We start from the raw sequence: 16664 nt of genomic DNA on the forward strand, positions 1-16664 counted from the left end.
CTAAATTTCTAGAAATTTCCCCCCCACCCCACCCCAAAGCATACAACATAAGAAAAGCCATATGTGATAAAAGCAGTGTTTCATACAGCCTAGGCAACTATGGCTTGTTCTGTGAGCCTTCCACCCCCACCAATTCTTCCTCCTCAACTGAAATATCAATTAATACGTGAATAAACTTAGTATGTGTCAGACACTGTGCTACATGCTGGGGATACAAAAAGAGGCAAAAGGGAGTCCCTGCCCTCAAGGAGATCACCTTCTGATGAGGAGCTTGGGAACTCCTGATCTAAGAGGAAGGCATGCTTTTTACAGGGACCAAAGGTGGAAGGCAAGATGAATAAAAACCATGTTCTCACTCAGCAAGAGATCTGGACCCAAGGTTTCATTTTTTTATTTCTTGCACAAGCTTCCAGAGCCTAAATATTTATTATCTGGTGGAGAGAAGAAAAGCTTGCAACAGGGAGAGTAGCTACTGTTAGCGTCTCCAGCCATCTAGCCGTTAGCTTTTGCAATGTCAGAGTATGCTGCATTGGTTTTAGATCTATGAATCACCATTCACAGAGTCACTGACTTAACACTGGAAGGGCCTACTCTACACAGTAGATCCCTCTCATTTTAGAGATGAAAAAGTTGATGCCCAGGGATGTTGTCAGTAATCTGAGCAGTCTACCAGAATTTATTAAGCACATATGATGTGTCGGGCACTATGCTAAGGAGGCGGGGGTGGGATACAAAGAATGGCAAAAACATGGTCCCTGCCCTCAAGGAGTTTCCATTTTATTGGGGAGACAATATTCCACATTTTCTTGCTTTTCCTTAGGAACTAGCAGAGGCACATTCTTCAGTAATGATCAAATTGACAACCAGTTATATACTTAAAATGCCATTTTGGAAATTAGTTTCTTGGCTCTGTTCCTCTGGCTCTTTGCACGTTACAGAGAGTCAATCATAAGCTTATTAATTACTTACTCTGTGCCAGGCATTGTGCCCACCTCTGGGGTCTCCATGTGTGCGCACCTTATGCAGTGCTAGGATGTTATAGTAAGGTGGTCGTGGGGGGCTAAGGGAAATTGAACAATAACGGGGGAGTCTCAAGAACCCATAGTAACCAGATCTTAACTCTGCCTTACTATGGCTCTCCCCCTCTTCCTCCCTCCACCCAGTCCCAAGTCATTTCCTTAAATAACCCCAATCCTTTCCTCTCCCCTTCTGCATCTTCATTGCTTACTCTCAAGACAATATCCAGCTGGCAAGATGCTCCCCTGGCATAATCTTGGAGAATCCAGAATCATCTCTATGCCAGGGAGAGGGATTGGCAGAGGACTGAGTCTTAAGGGGTCCTGGAAAAAACAAAGGGAAATGGTGGCCAACATCAAAGGGCATTGGAGGATGGGTTCTCTTGACTTTCTTCATCTGAATCTCTTTTTATTATCAAGATCACATTGAAAATTCTGGTTTCCAACTCACTGGAGGTCACTGAAAATTTTTGGTTATGGACTTGGATCTAAGTTCCTTTGATAAGCATGCCCAGCTTTAGTTCTTGACATTTCATCATGGAATTTACAATACAAGCTACTTAAGTGTCTTTAGTCTCAGCTTCTTTCTCTATAAAATGAGATAATATCACCTACATCCCAAGATTCTGCTGATGACTGCATCATCAAATCATATATATATATATATATATATGTATATATATATATACATACATACATATATAGATGAGAGATTACTTTGTAAACCTGAAAATATGATACAAATTTTAGATTATTATTATCATTCAACACCTCTAGGGGATTATTCAGCACCTTTACATTGATCATCTTATTGGCTTCTCACAAGCACCCTTTTGAAGTGGGCAGTTCAGAGATGATTGTTCATACTTTACAAATGATGACATCAAGACAGGAGGGGACAGCATGGTATAGTAAAAAGTAGACCATATTTGGAGTCAAAGAACCTAGGTTCAAATCTAAGCTCTTCCACTTTCTGTGTGACTCTGGTCAAATCACTCATGCTCCAAACTCAGTTTGCTTGTATGTAAAATGACTTTAGAGAAAACCTCTAAGGTCCCTTCCAGCTCCTAAACTACCATGTTCTTATGAACATTAGAACTGGAAGAAAGCGTGGATGCCTTCTTGTCTTCTAGGATAATGAGGCCCAGTAACGGTGAGGCTCCAAAGATTAGATAGCAGGTTAAGGGAGCTGGGATAAGAGCCCAGGTCTCCTAACTCCCAGGCAAGACTAATCTGTCTGCGCTTGCCCAGATTGGGTTCCAGTGAATATCCATTGTCTGGGTTCCAGGGTTCAGGCAAAGCTATGAAGTCAGCAAAGTTCATTTTTGGCATTCCTGCCCTCTCCTCTTGGGTCTGCCTCAGTCGTATGTCCTATTTCCAAGAGAACTTTCAGGTTCTCTGCAGTCTCTTCAACTGATTCTATTCTAAGCTGATCCTGCTAGTAGGCTATTGGCTTCCATCATGTTAATTGCTTCTGGAAGAATGCACAAATTTTAAGAGCCAAAGAGTGAATGTCTAATAGTGTATTGCAGGCAGCCAGACAGGAATCAGGGGGGATCTTTTGGGGGCAAGGGAGGTCTTTTTTGCTCTTCTTGTTAACTTGCTCTTGCTCTTGTTAACTTCATGGTTGCTTGAGTCAGAGTCAGGACACATCCATACATACCCATGGACAAAAGGGATTTGTTAGTTAATCTTTCCTTTCTTACAAAAATGAGTAAGATTGTTGCATGCTTTGGGGTTGTTTTCTGTCATTTGAAAATATTGATATATTAGACCCCAAGGATGTCAAAGAGAGAAAGAAAAGCTTCATATACACTAAAATATTTATGGTAGTACTTTTTGTGGTAGCAAAGAACTGGAAATAAAAGAGGTTCCCAGCAATTGAATGACTAATCAAATTAGTAATGTAATGGACTATTTCTATGCTGTAAGATAGGCATGTCAAACTCAAATAGAATGGGGCCACTAAATCACACATAAGGATCCTTGTGGTAGCATATTGACTTAGAAAACTACAAATTGAAATTTACGTTTTATCGTGTTTTTATTTATTTTGCTAAATGTTTTCCAATGACATTTCAATATGCTTCTGACTATATTCTGGAATGTTGGGGGCTTCATGGGCCACATTATGTTTGACACCTCTACTATAAGAAATGGTAAATATAGAGAATTCAGATAATCATGGCAGGACATAGACGAACTCAACAACAGAAGTATGCTGAGTTCAAAATTCCAAGGTTGATGGATTGAAACCATTGTCTGCTAGTTGCGTGAGCCATCGTGAAACAGTGAACAGTGCTGAATTTTGAGTCACAAAAGCTTGGTTCAAACCGTGCCTCAGATATTTATAAGCCAGATGACTCTGGGCAAATCATTTAACCTCTCGTTGCCTCAGGTTTTTCAGCTCTAAAATGATGGGGATGGATTCAATGACATTTACGGTATCCTGAAGCTCTAAATCTATGATCCTATGATACCAAGCGGCCCAGAGTGAAGAAAAATGAACCACGAAAACAATATACCCAATATTACAATAATGTCAATGGAAAGAAAAATGACAAAGCCCCAAACTAAATTCTGTATAATTACAATGACCAAGTTTGGCTTCAAGAAGAGATAACTTAACCTTTTCACCCTTCTTTGCAATAGTTGGGGGGGGGGTCTATGGGTGATGACTGTTGTATATATTTCCATATAGTTGACATGCTTCTGCTGAATTATTATTTTTTTTCTTTTTTTTTTAATAAGGGTTGGCTCCCTATGGAGGAAAGGAAAGAGTAATATATTTGGAAATGAAGGTAATGAAAGAAAAGATATCAATAACAATTTTTAATAGAAAATATTCATACTTTCATGATTCATGGGATTTAGAACCAGAGGGGCCCTTGAGTAGCCCACATGTCTTACTTGTCTGCCACTACTCCTATCTTGGACAGAGAGGGCAGATGGGCAGTGCCCTGGCTCCAGAATCTAATGAGGTAGAGAGCATGCTTAGTAATATTTGGGAAATTTCATACTACATTTCATGCTTCCAAACTTCTCCCTCAAACCCAGGACTGTGTCTATAATAAATACCAACACTCTGGCAAAGCTATATGGCTGTGAATCATGAAAAACTACAGTCTTTAAAGAATTAAAATTGTTACTTACCCCAAAGGTAATAGAGAGATAAATGGTGGACATGAATAGGATAGCTTCAACATTATTGCCGATAAAGAATCCAATCGAAGAGTGACTTGGAAGATATCATTAAAGACTAGAAGAGGAGGTGGGCCAATTATCTAGCAAGAACAAGGAAGAAAGAAAAAGAAGAGGACAGGGATCTGGGGTAGAGGTTGGCCAACAATATAAAATAAAGCTGAAAGGTCAAGGAAGATGGATATCGAGAAGAGGTCTTTGGATTGAGTGGGTTGAAGATTGCTGATGAGGTCAGAAGTCGGACTGCAGGAAGTTAAAAAGAATGAGAGAAGAGGAAGTAGAGGCAATGAGCATGGACTGATTTTTTAGAGGAGGTTGAGAAAGGGATGAAAGACATAGGGCAGAAGTTAATGGAAATGGAGGAACTTGACCATTATGTTTACATAGCATTCAGTTTAGATTTTCTTTTTTGGATATATATGTGTATATATATATAAAATATAATATATATATATTACAAATATATATATATATATTTGAACAAGGGATGGCACATGCCCAGATCTCCTAAGATGTAGGCACTCACATGGAAAAACAGGAGGGCCAGCACAGGCACTGACATTCTACATTGGCCTACTGTGTGGTTGGGAGCAGCCTCTTTCTGTGTACAGCAGATTGTCCTCATCATTATGCTACCCCATCCATCATCAATTTTTCCTTATCTATCTTCCTTGCTGGCTACGATTGTTTTTAGGTTTCTATCTCAGAACTATTTTGGGACCGTGTGACTATTATATAATAACTATGTCATATCCAAAATGTGAATTGTTGCTTTCTCCACCTAAGCTAGAGATGGGTCATAGCATCCATGAGGAGGCCCTGATACCAGATAAGTCAGATGAATGAGAAGTTAACTTGAGAAGTTACAGCAAGACAAATGCCAGTATTATATGAGAAAAGTTGCTTAAAGAAAACAGTCTACAGAAGTCTAAGGAGCTGAGAGGCTGCGACAAGGCTGATAGGAGCTGAGCAGAGTGGACAACAAGGCTTTGTATCTGTGGTAGGGACCTGATCTGATTGGAGGAAAGCTTGGGTGCTAGGAGCTGATTGGCAAAAGAAGAATCTTCAAAGTTCATCATCTCTCTGCAGGCTTTGGGGGGTTTTCCCTCTCTCTGTGGCAGCTATCAGATGTAATGGTTAGAGTGCTGAGCCTGGAATCAAGAAGAACCAAGACCAAATCTAACCTCAAACACTTATTTGACCCTGGACAGGTGAGTTAATCACTATCTGCCTTAAGGAGAACTGCCTTGCTCTCTAGGGCCTTTTATAGCTTAAGAGAAGAAGGGAAATGGAAAAGGGAACAAGGAGGCACTCAGTATACTATGTGCCAGGTACTGTGCAAAGTGTTTTATGAACATCGTTTCATTTGATCCTCATAATAATCCTGTGAAGAAGATACTATTATCCCAATTTTACAGTTGAGGAAACTGAGGCATATAGTGATTAAATTACTTGTCCAGGGTCATATAAGTATTTGAGGTTAGATGTAGTTTCAAGTCTTCCTGACTCTAGGCTCAGCTCTCTAACCACTACATCTGCTAACCACTACATCCTAGAGAGAGGGGAAACCCCTCAAAGCCTTCAGGGAGATGATTAACTTTGCAGATTCTTGGAATAAAGGGAACTGCTTTTTATTGAAAGAATGTTGTGCTGCATTAGCTTTCTCAAGGGAGCAGACTGGGAAGATCTACAGACCCAAGGCTTAAGGCTACAATCTGCTAAAAGAGCTCAACAGTACTTCAGTTGTCTGCCCATCCAGAAGGAGAACAGAGGCTCAGAAGGGGAGGTGATGTGAGGTCCAGATTATTTCCTAAAAAGGCCACACACAGACATTTAGTCCTGCAAGTCCAGAGTTGTGACCTGCCCCCAACACAGCGATCTCCCTACTGTGCCTCACTAATGGCACTCACTCTCCCCGCCTGCCTACCTGCCACAAGCAGGACCCATATCTGTGAGCAGACTGGTATGTTTAGATTATTTCTGGTTTTGCCTTCTTTTGTGTAAATGTTGGATTGTTAGAGTCTCGTGTTTACCTTCTCATTTAGTAAATGTTTCATGATGAAGAGTTAATGATATATTGTTACTGAGCTGTGTAAATGGGAAGAATATACCAGTGCAGGCTTTGGAGAATAGATATATACTTATCCAGCACTAGGGTTACCCCTAAGACCTTGAGGGTGAATTGTAGCAATGTGGCTGCCCAAGACTACTTCTCTCCTCCCTAGAATCCTCCAGCCCTGCTGTTTTGAGTGTAACTTAAGGTGAGTGGCCCAGCACACAGAGAAAAGGGGGGGGAGACGAGGAAGTTGGGTGCCTACGTGCATTACATGGCCTTGCTTGCTTTACTGTAGAGGACACCACCTTGTTTCAAGTCACCCAGGGGTACAACCTCGTTGTCTCCTTTGACTGCTTACTCTTATTTACATCCCATATTCAAACATTTCTTTCTCTATAACATCTCTCATAGACATCCTCTTTTTTTTCCATTCACACATCTACCCCTACTTAGTTCATACCCTCATCACTTCTAACCTCCCCTCTGTTCCCCAACAAACTTCAATGGCTCCCTATAACCCCAAGGAATAAATATGGACTACTCTGTTTGAACCTAAAAGGGCTTTACCTCCAGTCTTTTTCAAGTCTCCTTGAACTCTTCAATCCATCCATACTAGCCTACTTCTTATTTTACACACACACACACACACACACACACACACACACACACACACACACACACACACACACCTCGCATTTTTGCTTTTGCTTTAGCCATCCCCCATGCCTGGAATGCACTCCTATCTCACCTTTGCTTCCTTCTAGACTCAACCTCTGTTCCATCTTCTTCATGAAACCTTCTCTGTTACCCCCAGCTTCTAATCCCCTCCCTCCTAAGCTACTTTGCATTTATTTGGTATATACTGTGCATACACTTGCATGCTTAGATGTTGTCTCCTCCTTTAGAGTATAAGCTCATTGAGGGCAGGGACTATTTCACATTTATCTTTGTATATCTATGACTTACTATCATAAATGTTTGCTAATTGATTGAACTCATCTCTGCTTGAATACTTCCAGTGATACGGAACCTTCCCACCAAATCTTCACTACTCTGGCCTATATCAAAATAGTATTAGTAGCTAGCATTTATATAACACATTGAATTTTGCAGAATTTGGCCCTTATAAGACCCTGTAAAGGACAGAAGCTTTTGTTATTCTCATTTTATAGAGAAGGAAACTGTAGCTGGGGAGGTTAATTGACTTCCCCAGGGTCACACAACTTAAGAAGCATCTGAGACAAGATTCAAACTCAGGTTTTCCTGACTCCAGGGTTGGTCCTCTATCCACTATGCTACCAAATAGCTGCCTCCTCCTTCACTACAAACTCAACTAAGGTGGTGCTGATAACCTAATCTATTATGCCTCCCAAGAGGAATCTCAGGGTCTTAGGGGTAACCCTGGTGTTGCAGCATACATGTCTACTTCTATACTTACAGATGTAATTTCTAGGTTCTCACTCCTGTGCCTCCCATTTACACGAATCAATAACAATGCCATCAGTAACTCTTCATCCTGAAACTTACTAAATGAGAAAGTAAACACAAGAATGTCATTATATATCATTTACTCCATCTAAGTTTAGATTGCAAAACGGTTTAGATATATCCAGAGTAAGCCACATGTAACATGTTACTTCAATTTTCCAAAATAAAGCTTCTGGACAATGACAGAGAGATAAAGAGAAAAACCAATGAAGGAATGAAGTTCTAATTCCTATGCATGCAGTAGAGGGTGAAAACCTTTTACAGAGAAGTTGCAAACAAAGACAAAGAAACAAAGTGACACAAGACATTTAACGTATCCTGTACAATGTCTTCACTTTGCTGTCATCATCTGAACAAATTCTTCATAGTTTACTTGGCCATCACCATCCATATCAGCTTCCCTGATCATTTCATCAACTTCTTCATCTGTTAACTTCTCTCCAAGGTTTGTCATCACATTGCGAAGTTCTGCTGCACTAATAAAACCATCACCATCCTTGTCGAACACACGGAATGCCTCTCGAATTTCTTCATCACTGTCTGTGTCTTTCATTTTTCTTGCCATCATAGTCAGGAACTCTGAAAAGTCAATTGTGCCATTACCATCAGTATCGACTTCATTAATCATATCTTGTAATTCAGCTTCTGTGGGGTTCTGCCCAAGTGATCTCATTACAGTTCCCAGTTCCTTTGTTGTTATACTACCATCTCCATCCTTGTCAAAGAGTGCAAAGGCTTCTTTGAATTCTGCAATCTGTTCTTCGGTTAGTTGTTCAGCCATGCTGCTGGATCTCTGCTAGTAGCCAAATTCCCATGAGCCCATCTCCACCCTCAGTGGCTGCACTAAGACTAACCCAAAACCTTTTGCAATTGACCAGCTGAGTGCTAGATTATGACATCTTAGACAATGACTTTAGGTTTTTTTTTATCTTGTCAGACCTGGGATTTTAAAAACACACAATTAAAACTGAAATCCTCACTGACAACTACTCAAACACAAGTTTATAGATATTGAGTTGGAAAGGGTCTAGAAATAGGGGTGGGGAACCTGTGGCCTTCTAAGTCCTCAAGTGTGGCCCTTTGACTGAATCCAGATTTCATAGAACTAATCCCCTTAATAAAACTTGGAGTCAGTCAAAAGGTCACACCCAAGGACCTAGAATGCTACATGTGGTCTTGAAGCCACAATTTCCCCATCCTTGATGGGGGCAATGCAATGCAACTCACTCATTTTTACAGATAGTGAAACTGAGGCCTTGAGAGGTTAAGTGACCTATAGGCAGTCACATCTAGAGCTGAAAGGGAACTTAGAACCCATCAAAGGTCCTAATTCTGAGCCTCCTCAAGTTATAGATAAGGAAACTGAGTCTTAGAGAGAGTAGTGACTTGCCCATGAATGCATAGTCAACAGCAGAAGTGAGATCTGAACCCATGTCTTCTAGCCCCTACACTAGCATCACAAGACAATAGTAACATTGAGGATCACTGATCACAGATCACCATCATAACAAATACAAAATAATGAAAAAGTTTGAAATATTGTGAGAATTCCAAAATGTGACACAAAGACACGATGTGAGCATATGCTGTTGGATAACTGGTGCCAATAGACTTGCTCAAGACAGAGTTGCCACAAACTTCAATTTGTAAAAAACATAATATCTTAGTAAAGCACAATAAAACAAGAAATGCCTGAATATCCAAAATAGATAAAAAGTCATAGGAGTGGGACACATAACACCTTGGTATGTCCATTTTCACATAACTCCTCCAACATTGACTTCTGTCATCTTTGCCAGTCTGCTGGGTTTGAGGTAAAATCTCAACAGTTCTGACATGCATTCTCCTTTTGTTATTTTTTTATTTTGAGCATTCTTTCTTGTGGTTTTTAATAGTTTACACTTCTTTTGAGAACATTTTGTTTGTCTCCTTTGGCTGCGTTGCCATCTTGAAATTGTTTTCAGTCATAGATGGCTATGTATTGTTATTAGGCTGTCTTGGTTATCAAAATCTTATCAGATATTTGATACAAACTTTTCCCCACGGTTGACTACTTCCCATTTTTATCCTTTATGCATAACTTGTACTTGTGCAAAGGATTTTCAATTTCATGTAATAAGCTTTTATCTTTTATAATTGCCTCTCTACTTTGTTTGTTGAAGAATTGCCTTCTGCTCATACTTTTAAGAGGCATATACTCTGCTTTTCTTCTAATTTTTTATGTTATGATCCTTAATATTCAAGTGGCTTATCTATTTTGAATTTTTTGTGGGATGTGGTTGTAAGCATTTGATCAAAGCCCAATTTCTGCCAGATTGTTGCTTTCCAGTTTTCTCAGCAGTTCTTATCAAATAAGGAATTATTTCCTGAGTAATTTATGTTTTGAAGATTTATCAGATACTGGGTTATTGAGATCAGGTTGTTTTTTTTTTCCCCTAATTCTTCCTTGTCTAGTTGTCTCTTAAGAATTTTGGAGTTGATCACATGATATGGGAGACACTGGCAAAAGACTGCCCAGCATGGTGTGCTCATATCAAAGAAGGTGCTGTACTCTATGAGCAAAGCAGAATTGAAGTAGCTCAAAAAAAATGTAAGATGTGCCAATTTAGAGACATCTTCACTCCAAATGTTCATGTGGACTATTTGTGCCCAAGCTGTGGTCGAGCATTCTGAGGTCATGTTGGTCTAATCCGCCCCAGTCAGACACACTCTAACTTGACTGTAATACAATCATATCATTTTAATCCTCTTCAAGAAAGAAGGACAACAACCAACCAACCATTTGTCTACTTTTGTATTTTAGAACCAGTGCCAAATGGTCTTAATGATTGCTACTTTATACTATAGTTCGAGGTCTAGAAGCACTGTTCCTTCTTCATTACTACATTTCTTGATTATTTCTTAGCAAGTCTAGTTCTTTTGCTCCTCCAAATGAATTTTGTTATTTTTCTAACTCCGTAAAATATTCTTTTGGTAGTGTGATTCCCAGACAAGTTTCTAAGACTAAAAGTTATGGATGAGTTACCATGGAGAGCTCCCTACCTGTGCAGGTGAAATCACTGGTCTTCCTACCTCTCTTAGTGTTCCTCCCTCCATCCCCTCAAAAAAAGGGAGAAGGAGGAAACAAATGTAAACTTTTGTAGACAAATGTATTCTTTTGTGAAAGCTGCTGATCTTTTTACATTCCCTGAAATATATCCTAGATAACAGGAGCTCCTCAAAGCCAACAGATTAGGCCGCTCAAGTTCCAAGAATGCCTTGGAGTAGAGGTGCTAATAAATTCTATTCTGTTGAGATTCTTCATTATTTCATATGCCATGACATGGCATTCTAATAGAAAGATTGTGATGTTTCTTGTTCTGAGCCTTCTTGTTCTGAGAATGCAAGTTTAGTGAATCATTGCTGGGTTAACTTGTAACATTATCTGGCATATCATAGTTGGGTCTGACACACATTGAGGATCTGGCAGGGTACATTGAGATCTAAAGAACAAAAAACAGAATTTCTACTATGCTTGAGACCTATTTTTCATATAACTCAGAATTCTCTTGCAGGGTAGGGAGGCTAATTCTCCTTGACATCAATCTCAGAGATGAGAATTGATGACCTCTCTCCATCAGCCTCCATCACCTCAAGCATCACCTGCTCTGTGAGAACCTTCCTGATTCCAACTGCTAGTAATTATAACTTCAAATTCTCTGATATTGAATTTGTATTTCTTATATATGGATTTGCATGTGTTATATATGTATATTTGTATGGATTATATGTATTAATTTGTAAATATGTATTAACTTTGTAATTTGTAAGAGAGAATCTCCCTCACTACTATCTCCCAAAGCAATCCATTTCACTTTAAGATAGTTCAGTCAACTAGTCAATCAACAAGCACGCAGTGGAAATACAAATATAAGCAAGAAGAGAAACAAACCTTGCCCCCATTTTAATGGGGGAAGAAAACACATAAAAGGAAGTTGAAACCATAGAGGGGATAGAAGGTACCCGAAACAGGATATGATGGAGCAGTTCAGAGGAGTACATCCTGATGGAAATGAAGAGATCATTGAACTTTGTGGAGGTTCTGGGAGGAGCCTTCCCAATCAGAGGAAAGGAAGGGGGCAGAGGGTCCTTCCCAGGTGGGAGTTCCAGGGTTGGAGTGACCTTCCAAGATGAAAAGGCTGTAGGAAGCTCTAGGGGTTTAGGTAATTTCTCTACGTTCTAATTGAAACTGCCTTTCTCCAACTTCCTCCCATAATTTTCCATCCTATCCTCTGGGACGAAGGGAACACAGTGATTGATATATTCCCTGCATCTTCTCTTCTGCCAGCTAAGTACCTCCCATCTCCTTCAAGTGATCCCCACGTGGCATGGACTAAGCATTTTGGTCACTTTCCTTTGAACATGTCCCACTTTGTCAAAGTCCTTCCTAAAGGGAACCCAATACTCCAGAAATGGTCTGACTATGGTGGGAGAGAGTAAGACTATTCCCTCCTATGCTTCAGACATTATACACTCCTAAGATCATTTCTGATTTTTTACCTGACATGATACACAATCAAGTTTGGCCTAAGCAAGAAAGAGAATGACCTTTTATGGATATCCTCAACAGGAAAGTTACAGCAAAATTTTTACCTCCCTTGAACTTTGGGATGAAATATTTAACCTAAGGTCATAGTTTCCCATCAAGTCAATGATCTATAGCCCTTTGTAGTCAATTCATGACTTACAGCAGAGGTGTCATACAGAGCATTACTCAGCAAGACTGGGTAGAAACCAGATTCAAATGTAATTGGGAAATACCTAACAAAATAAAAATAAAATAGAACATGGATAATGTTAATATATGATTTTCCAAATCGCTATGGAGTCCATAGGAATTCTTATATAAGGTTTAGTGCTTCCTCTATTTGAGGTTAATGCCACTGACTTAAAGGAAAACAAATTCCTGTGATCAGAAAATTATTCTCATGGGGACCTGCTTAAGGATTTTATTGGTTGTTGCGCACTGCTTATGTCCCAGCCTGCTTTTCTGACTCAGTGTTGTCCATTAAGTTGCTATCACTGAGTAATGTCCATTAAGTTGCTATCAGTGAAAACCTCATCCTAAAACTAAACTGAAATACCCATCAAAGCTTAGGGCAAATATCCCATGATATAATGGTTTCCATGGTGACTGAGAAAGCCTGGATCATGCCCTGATGTTCTCTTATAACCAACAAGCAGATAAAACAGAACAGAATTAAGATCCTTGTTCCTTCCCAACAAAAGATAAGAGACTTAGAGCTGGAAAGGTCCTTGAATCCAACTCCTTCATTTTACAAATGAGGAAACTGAGGATGAGAAAAGTAAATGACCACAGTTAGTAAGTGATTGAGGCTGGATTTAAACTCAGGTCTTCCTGAGTCCATGTCCAGCATTCTCCACTCGGCTTTTTCATTGCCTTTAGTGGAGGAAAATGGCTATCCTTGGCATGCAACTTTCCCTCCTCATTCTTTCCTGCCACTGAAATTGTGGCATCTGTCCCTTGTGTCATAACTTAAGGATTGTTCTTCCTTCTGTTGAATTTGTATTTCCCCTGTTCTTTCAGTCTTAGTTAAATACCCAGTTTCTTAACTGTGCTAAGCATAGGGGCCTTGGGCTTATTCCCACTGTGGCTTCCATCTGGTGGATGCTATAGGTTTCTACGTGTTCCCCCTTCCAAAGAAAGATTGACTTCCTTTGCCTTACAAGAGCTACAAAACCCTTTCCATCTCCAGACTTCTATGAAGCTCTCATTCACAGTTGACACAGATTGGGAGACCATAGTAAGGCCATATTGGGTTAGAACAATTGTCCATATAAATCAGTTTCTTGTCCCAGCACCATTGGGCATTTTGTGGTAAGTATGGCATGGTGGTTGTCCCATATGATATGGCCAACCAAAAGAGCCTAGATGCAGAGCTGGAAGGAAGCCGAGAGAGGAAATAAGGTGATGGGTACCCGGGGCTACCACTGAAGCAAGATTCAAGTTCGAGTCTTCTTGACTTCAAGAGGTATCACCTAGCACCCCTAATTTTTCTTAAAAATTAAGAGTAATAGACCTGTTGTCAACAAATATATCTAAACCCTATGTGATTCTATGAAGATTTTCACTCTCTAAGGATGATTACTTTGTAAGTTGGTTAACCATTATCAAAATGTAACATTTCCTTATCTGTGTTCTAACTATCTTGTGGTCAACTGACCTTGCTCAATTATTAGCCATTGTGTGGGATGGGAGGCAAGAATATGCTGATATTACTACATGTTGCATTTTAGTTTTGTAGCAGTCATGTGTGTATGTAACTTGTGGGATCCAGGCCCCTGCCAGGATGGCTCAAGGCCTCACTCAGACAAGATTCATTACTTTTTGATCAAGACCTATGATTTAATTAGTGTTAAGTCACTTCCAAGTAAGGAAACACCTTCCAATAAATTGTACAAATCAGCAATTAGTCTACAATTTAAAGTCTTAGAAAACTGCCTGAGACCTTGAAAGAGTAAATGATTTGCCCATAGCCAGCATGTGTAGGTAGGTAGGATTTGAACCCAAGTTTCTTGATACCAAGGTCAGCTCCTCATCTACCAGTCCCCAGAGTCCACCATTGACTGTATGATTGGCTCTCTGTTCACTACAGCCTCTGAAGAGAAAGAGCACTGGGGCTGGAACCAGAGGATTTGGGTTATCATCCTGCCTCTGACATACTTTTAGGACCTTGAGCAAGTCACTTAACCAAGTCATTTGGCCTCAGTTTCTTCATCTGTAAAACAAAGGGATTAGACAATAGAGCCTCTGGAGTTCTCTTCCGGCTTTAGATCTGAGTGATATAAATAAGTACCTTAAAAATAAATAAGTAATTGGAGCCAGTAACTGAGAGCAAGGAAAGTTATCCACTATCTTTTGGTCTTAAAGTATAGCTGTCAATTCACTTTAGTCAATGAGAAGAGAACTAAGGGAAGTCCCAGAACCATTTGGGGTAGTTGGTAAAAAAAAAAAAAAAAAAAAAAAGGAATTTCGCCAACAAGGATAAGGTCAGTCAGAAGATCTTGCTTCAGGAAAACCAAACATGGAAAAGGTGTGTGGAGTTCAAGAGGAAGATAACTTGGGTGCCAGAGAGAGAAGACTCTTTGTCATCTGAGAGCCAGAGTGGGGGAAGAAGCAGGAACCTCAGCAGGTTCAGGGGCAACAGGCAAAAGAGAGAATTCAAGTAACTTAGCCTAGATGAATTACCTCCTGTGGAACTGGGAAACAGGACTGTTGAGCCACTGTCAACAATCTTTGAAAGATCATGATTAATGCTAGATGAACTCCAGGGCTGCAAAAGTGCAGATATTCATTTAAAAAGGGAAGGAAATTGAAATTCTAGGCCATAAAACAATGAGCTTGACTTTGATTCCTGGCAAAATTATTGACCATATCATTAAAGGTACGGTCAATGAATATCTAAAAGAAGAGGCAGTGATTACAAAGATAGATAGCGTTTTACTAGATTTTCACAAACAGTAAGTCAATTTTTTCATGAAAATGATGGAGTTTTATGGGCTAGACACAGTAGTATATTGGAACTTGCTTGTAAAGGCTCACAAAGGCTCGTTGTTAAATTTTCAGGGTGACATTTACACCTCAGAAAGTAACAAATGCCACAGATCAGGACTTGATTTATTGTTTTGATTGTTTAGACTTAAGAAAACAATGGTCAGGGGTGAAGCCAAGATGTCAGAGTAGAAGCATGGAACTGCTGGTGCTCTCCTCCCAAAGCCCTTAAAAAAAAACCTGTCAAAATGATTCTAAACAAATTCTAGAGCATCAGAAGCCACAAAATGACAGAGGGAAACAGATTTCCAGACCAAGACAACCTGGAAGGCCCACAGGAAGGACCTTGTGCACTAGGATTGGCTTGGGAGTCTCACCAGCACAGACAACACTGGAGTAGGCTTCAGTGCACTAAATCATGGGCAGCTGCTGTGATTTCCAGATTTCTCAACCCACAAACACCAAAGACAGCTTCAAAGGGTCAGTGAGAAAGTTCTTTCACCTAGATGACAGGGGAGCGTGGTCTGGCCCCAGTCCCCAGGGTGACTGTAGCCACTGCCACAGCAGCTGCCACTTCTGGAGCCATTGGTCTACAGACGGTGGGGGAATTGAGCAGCTGATCTGGGTCTCAGTCCTGAGCGGTGGTCCTGGTGTGAGGAGTATCACTGGCGTGGCAGAGCTGGTAGCAGCAGTGGAGAGGGAATCCTACTTGTAGTTCCAGGGCAGAAAAGAGTGCTTGTGGTTGCTCACAGAGCAGAGCACAGGTCAGGAGAGGAGTAAACACCTCTCCCCTGACGATGCCACTTTTGAGGAACTGAGAACTTACAGGTCCCTAGAGATGTCCTGGAGAAAGTTGCATAATTTGGTGAAAATGAATGTTGAAAACTTAAATAAATAAATTTAAAAAGAAAAAAATCAATTGCAGAAATAAGAGAAGGGGGAAGTTTGTCTGAACAATATCTGTGGGGCTTTAGAGAATCACAGACTTCAAAAGACCACAAAATGATGTGGCAGCCAAAAGAGAAAAGTGTGATTTTAAGTGGAAGTGAGAGGGGCATAGCTCACAGACAAGGATCTACTTGTAAATATTTAACAACCAGCTTTCTAGAAAGAAGAAAAAAAAGGATGTGCAACACATATTAAGTTCATCTGTAGTATTAACATTTTCCCATCACTTTCTTAAGTTGAGATAATCAGTAAAGCAATAAATCAAGCCCCGATTTTTAGCTTTTTCTGATTTCCAAGGTATAAATGTTCTCACTAAAACTTTAGCAATCAGCTCTCCAGAGCTACAGGGATCAGTCACTATAATACAGGAATAAGGAAGTGATAGTTCCTCTGTGCTCTGCCT

General features: G+C 40.1%; 2 protein-coding genes across 4 annotated transcripts in view; both read right to left on the reverse strand.

The window, feature by feature from the left end:
- The window catches only part of TMIGD1 (transmembrane and immunoglobulin domain containing 1), a 44440-nt gene extending 33402 nt beyond the window's left edge, over nt 1-11038 (reverse strand). The window contains exons 1-2 of one of the 3 annotated variants that reach the window (XM_072639874.1): nt 10804-11038; nt 7712-7799 (exon numbers count right to left, since the gene is read on the reverse strand). The gene's annotated coding sequence lies outside the window, so the exon portion shown is untranslated. The remainder of the gene's footprint in view (nt 1-7711; nt 7800-10803) is intronic. The other 2 variants (XM_072639873.1, XM_072639875.1) reach the window with 2 other exon arrangements.
- LOC140524959 (calmodulin-1-like) lies at nt 7969-8614 on the reverse strand. Its single transcript, XM_072639876.1, has one exon. It carries the CDS (start codon nt 8540-8542, stop codon nt 8093-8095), a length of 450 nt encoding a protein of 149 aa, XP_072495977.1. The 5' UTR covers nt 8543-8614; the 3' UTR covers nt 7969-8092.
- Nucleotides 11039-16664: the final 5626 nt, after the last annotated feature.

This window comes from Notamacropus eugenii, chromosome 2, assembly GCF_028372415.1.
Source record: "Notamacropus eugenii isolate mMacEug1 chromosome 2, mMacEug1.pri_v2, whole genome shotgun sequence".
NCBI lineage: Eukaryota > Metazoa > Chordata > Mammalia > Diprotodontia > Macropodidae > Notamacropus > Notamacropus eugenii.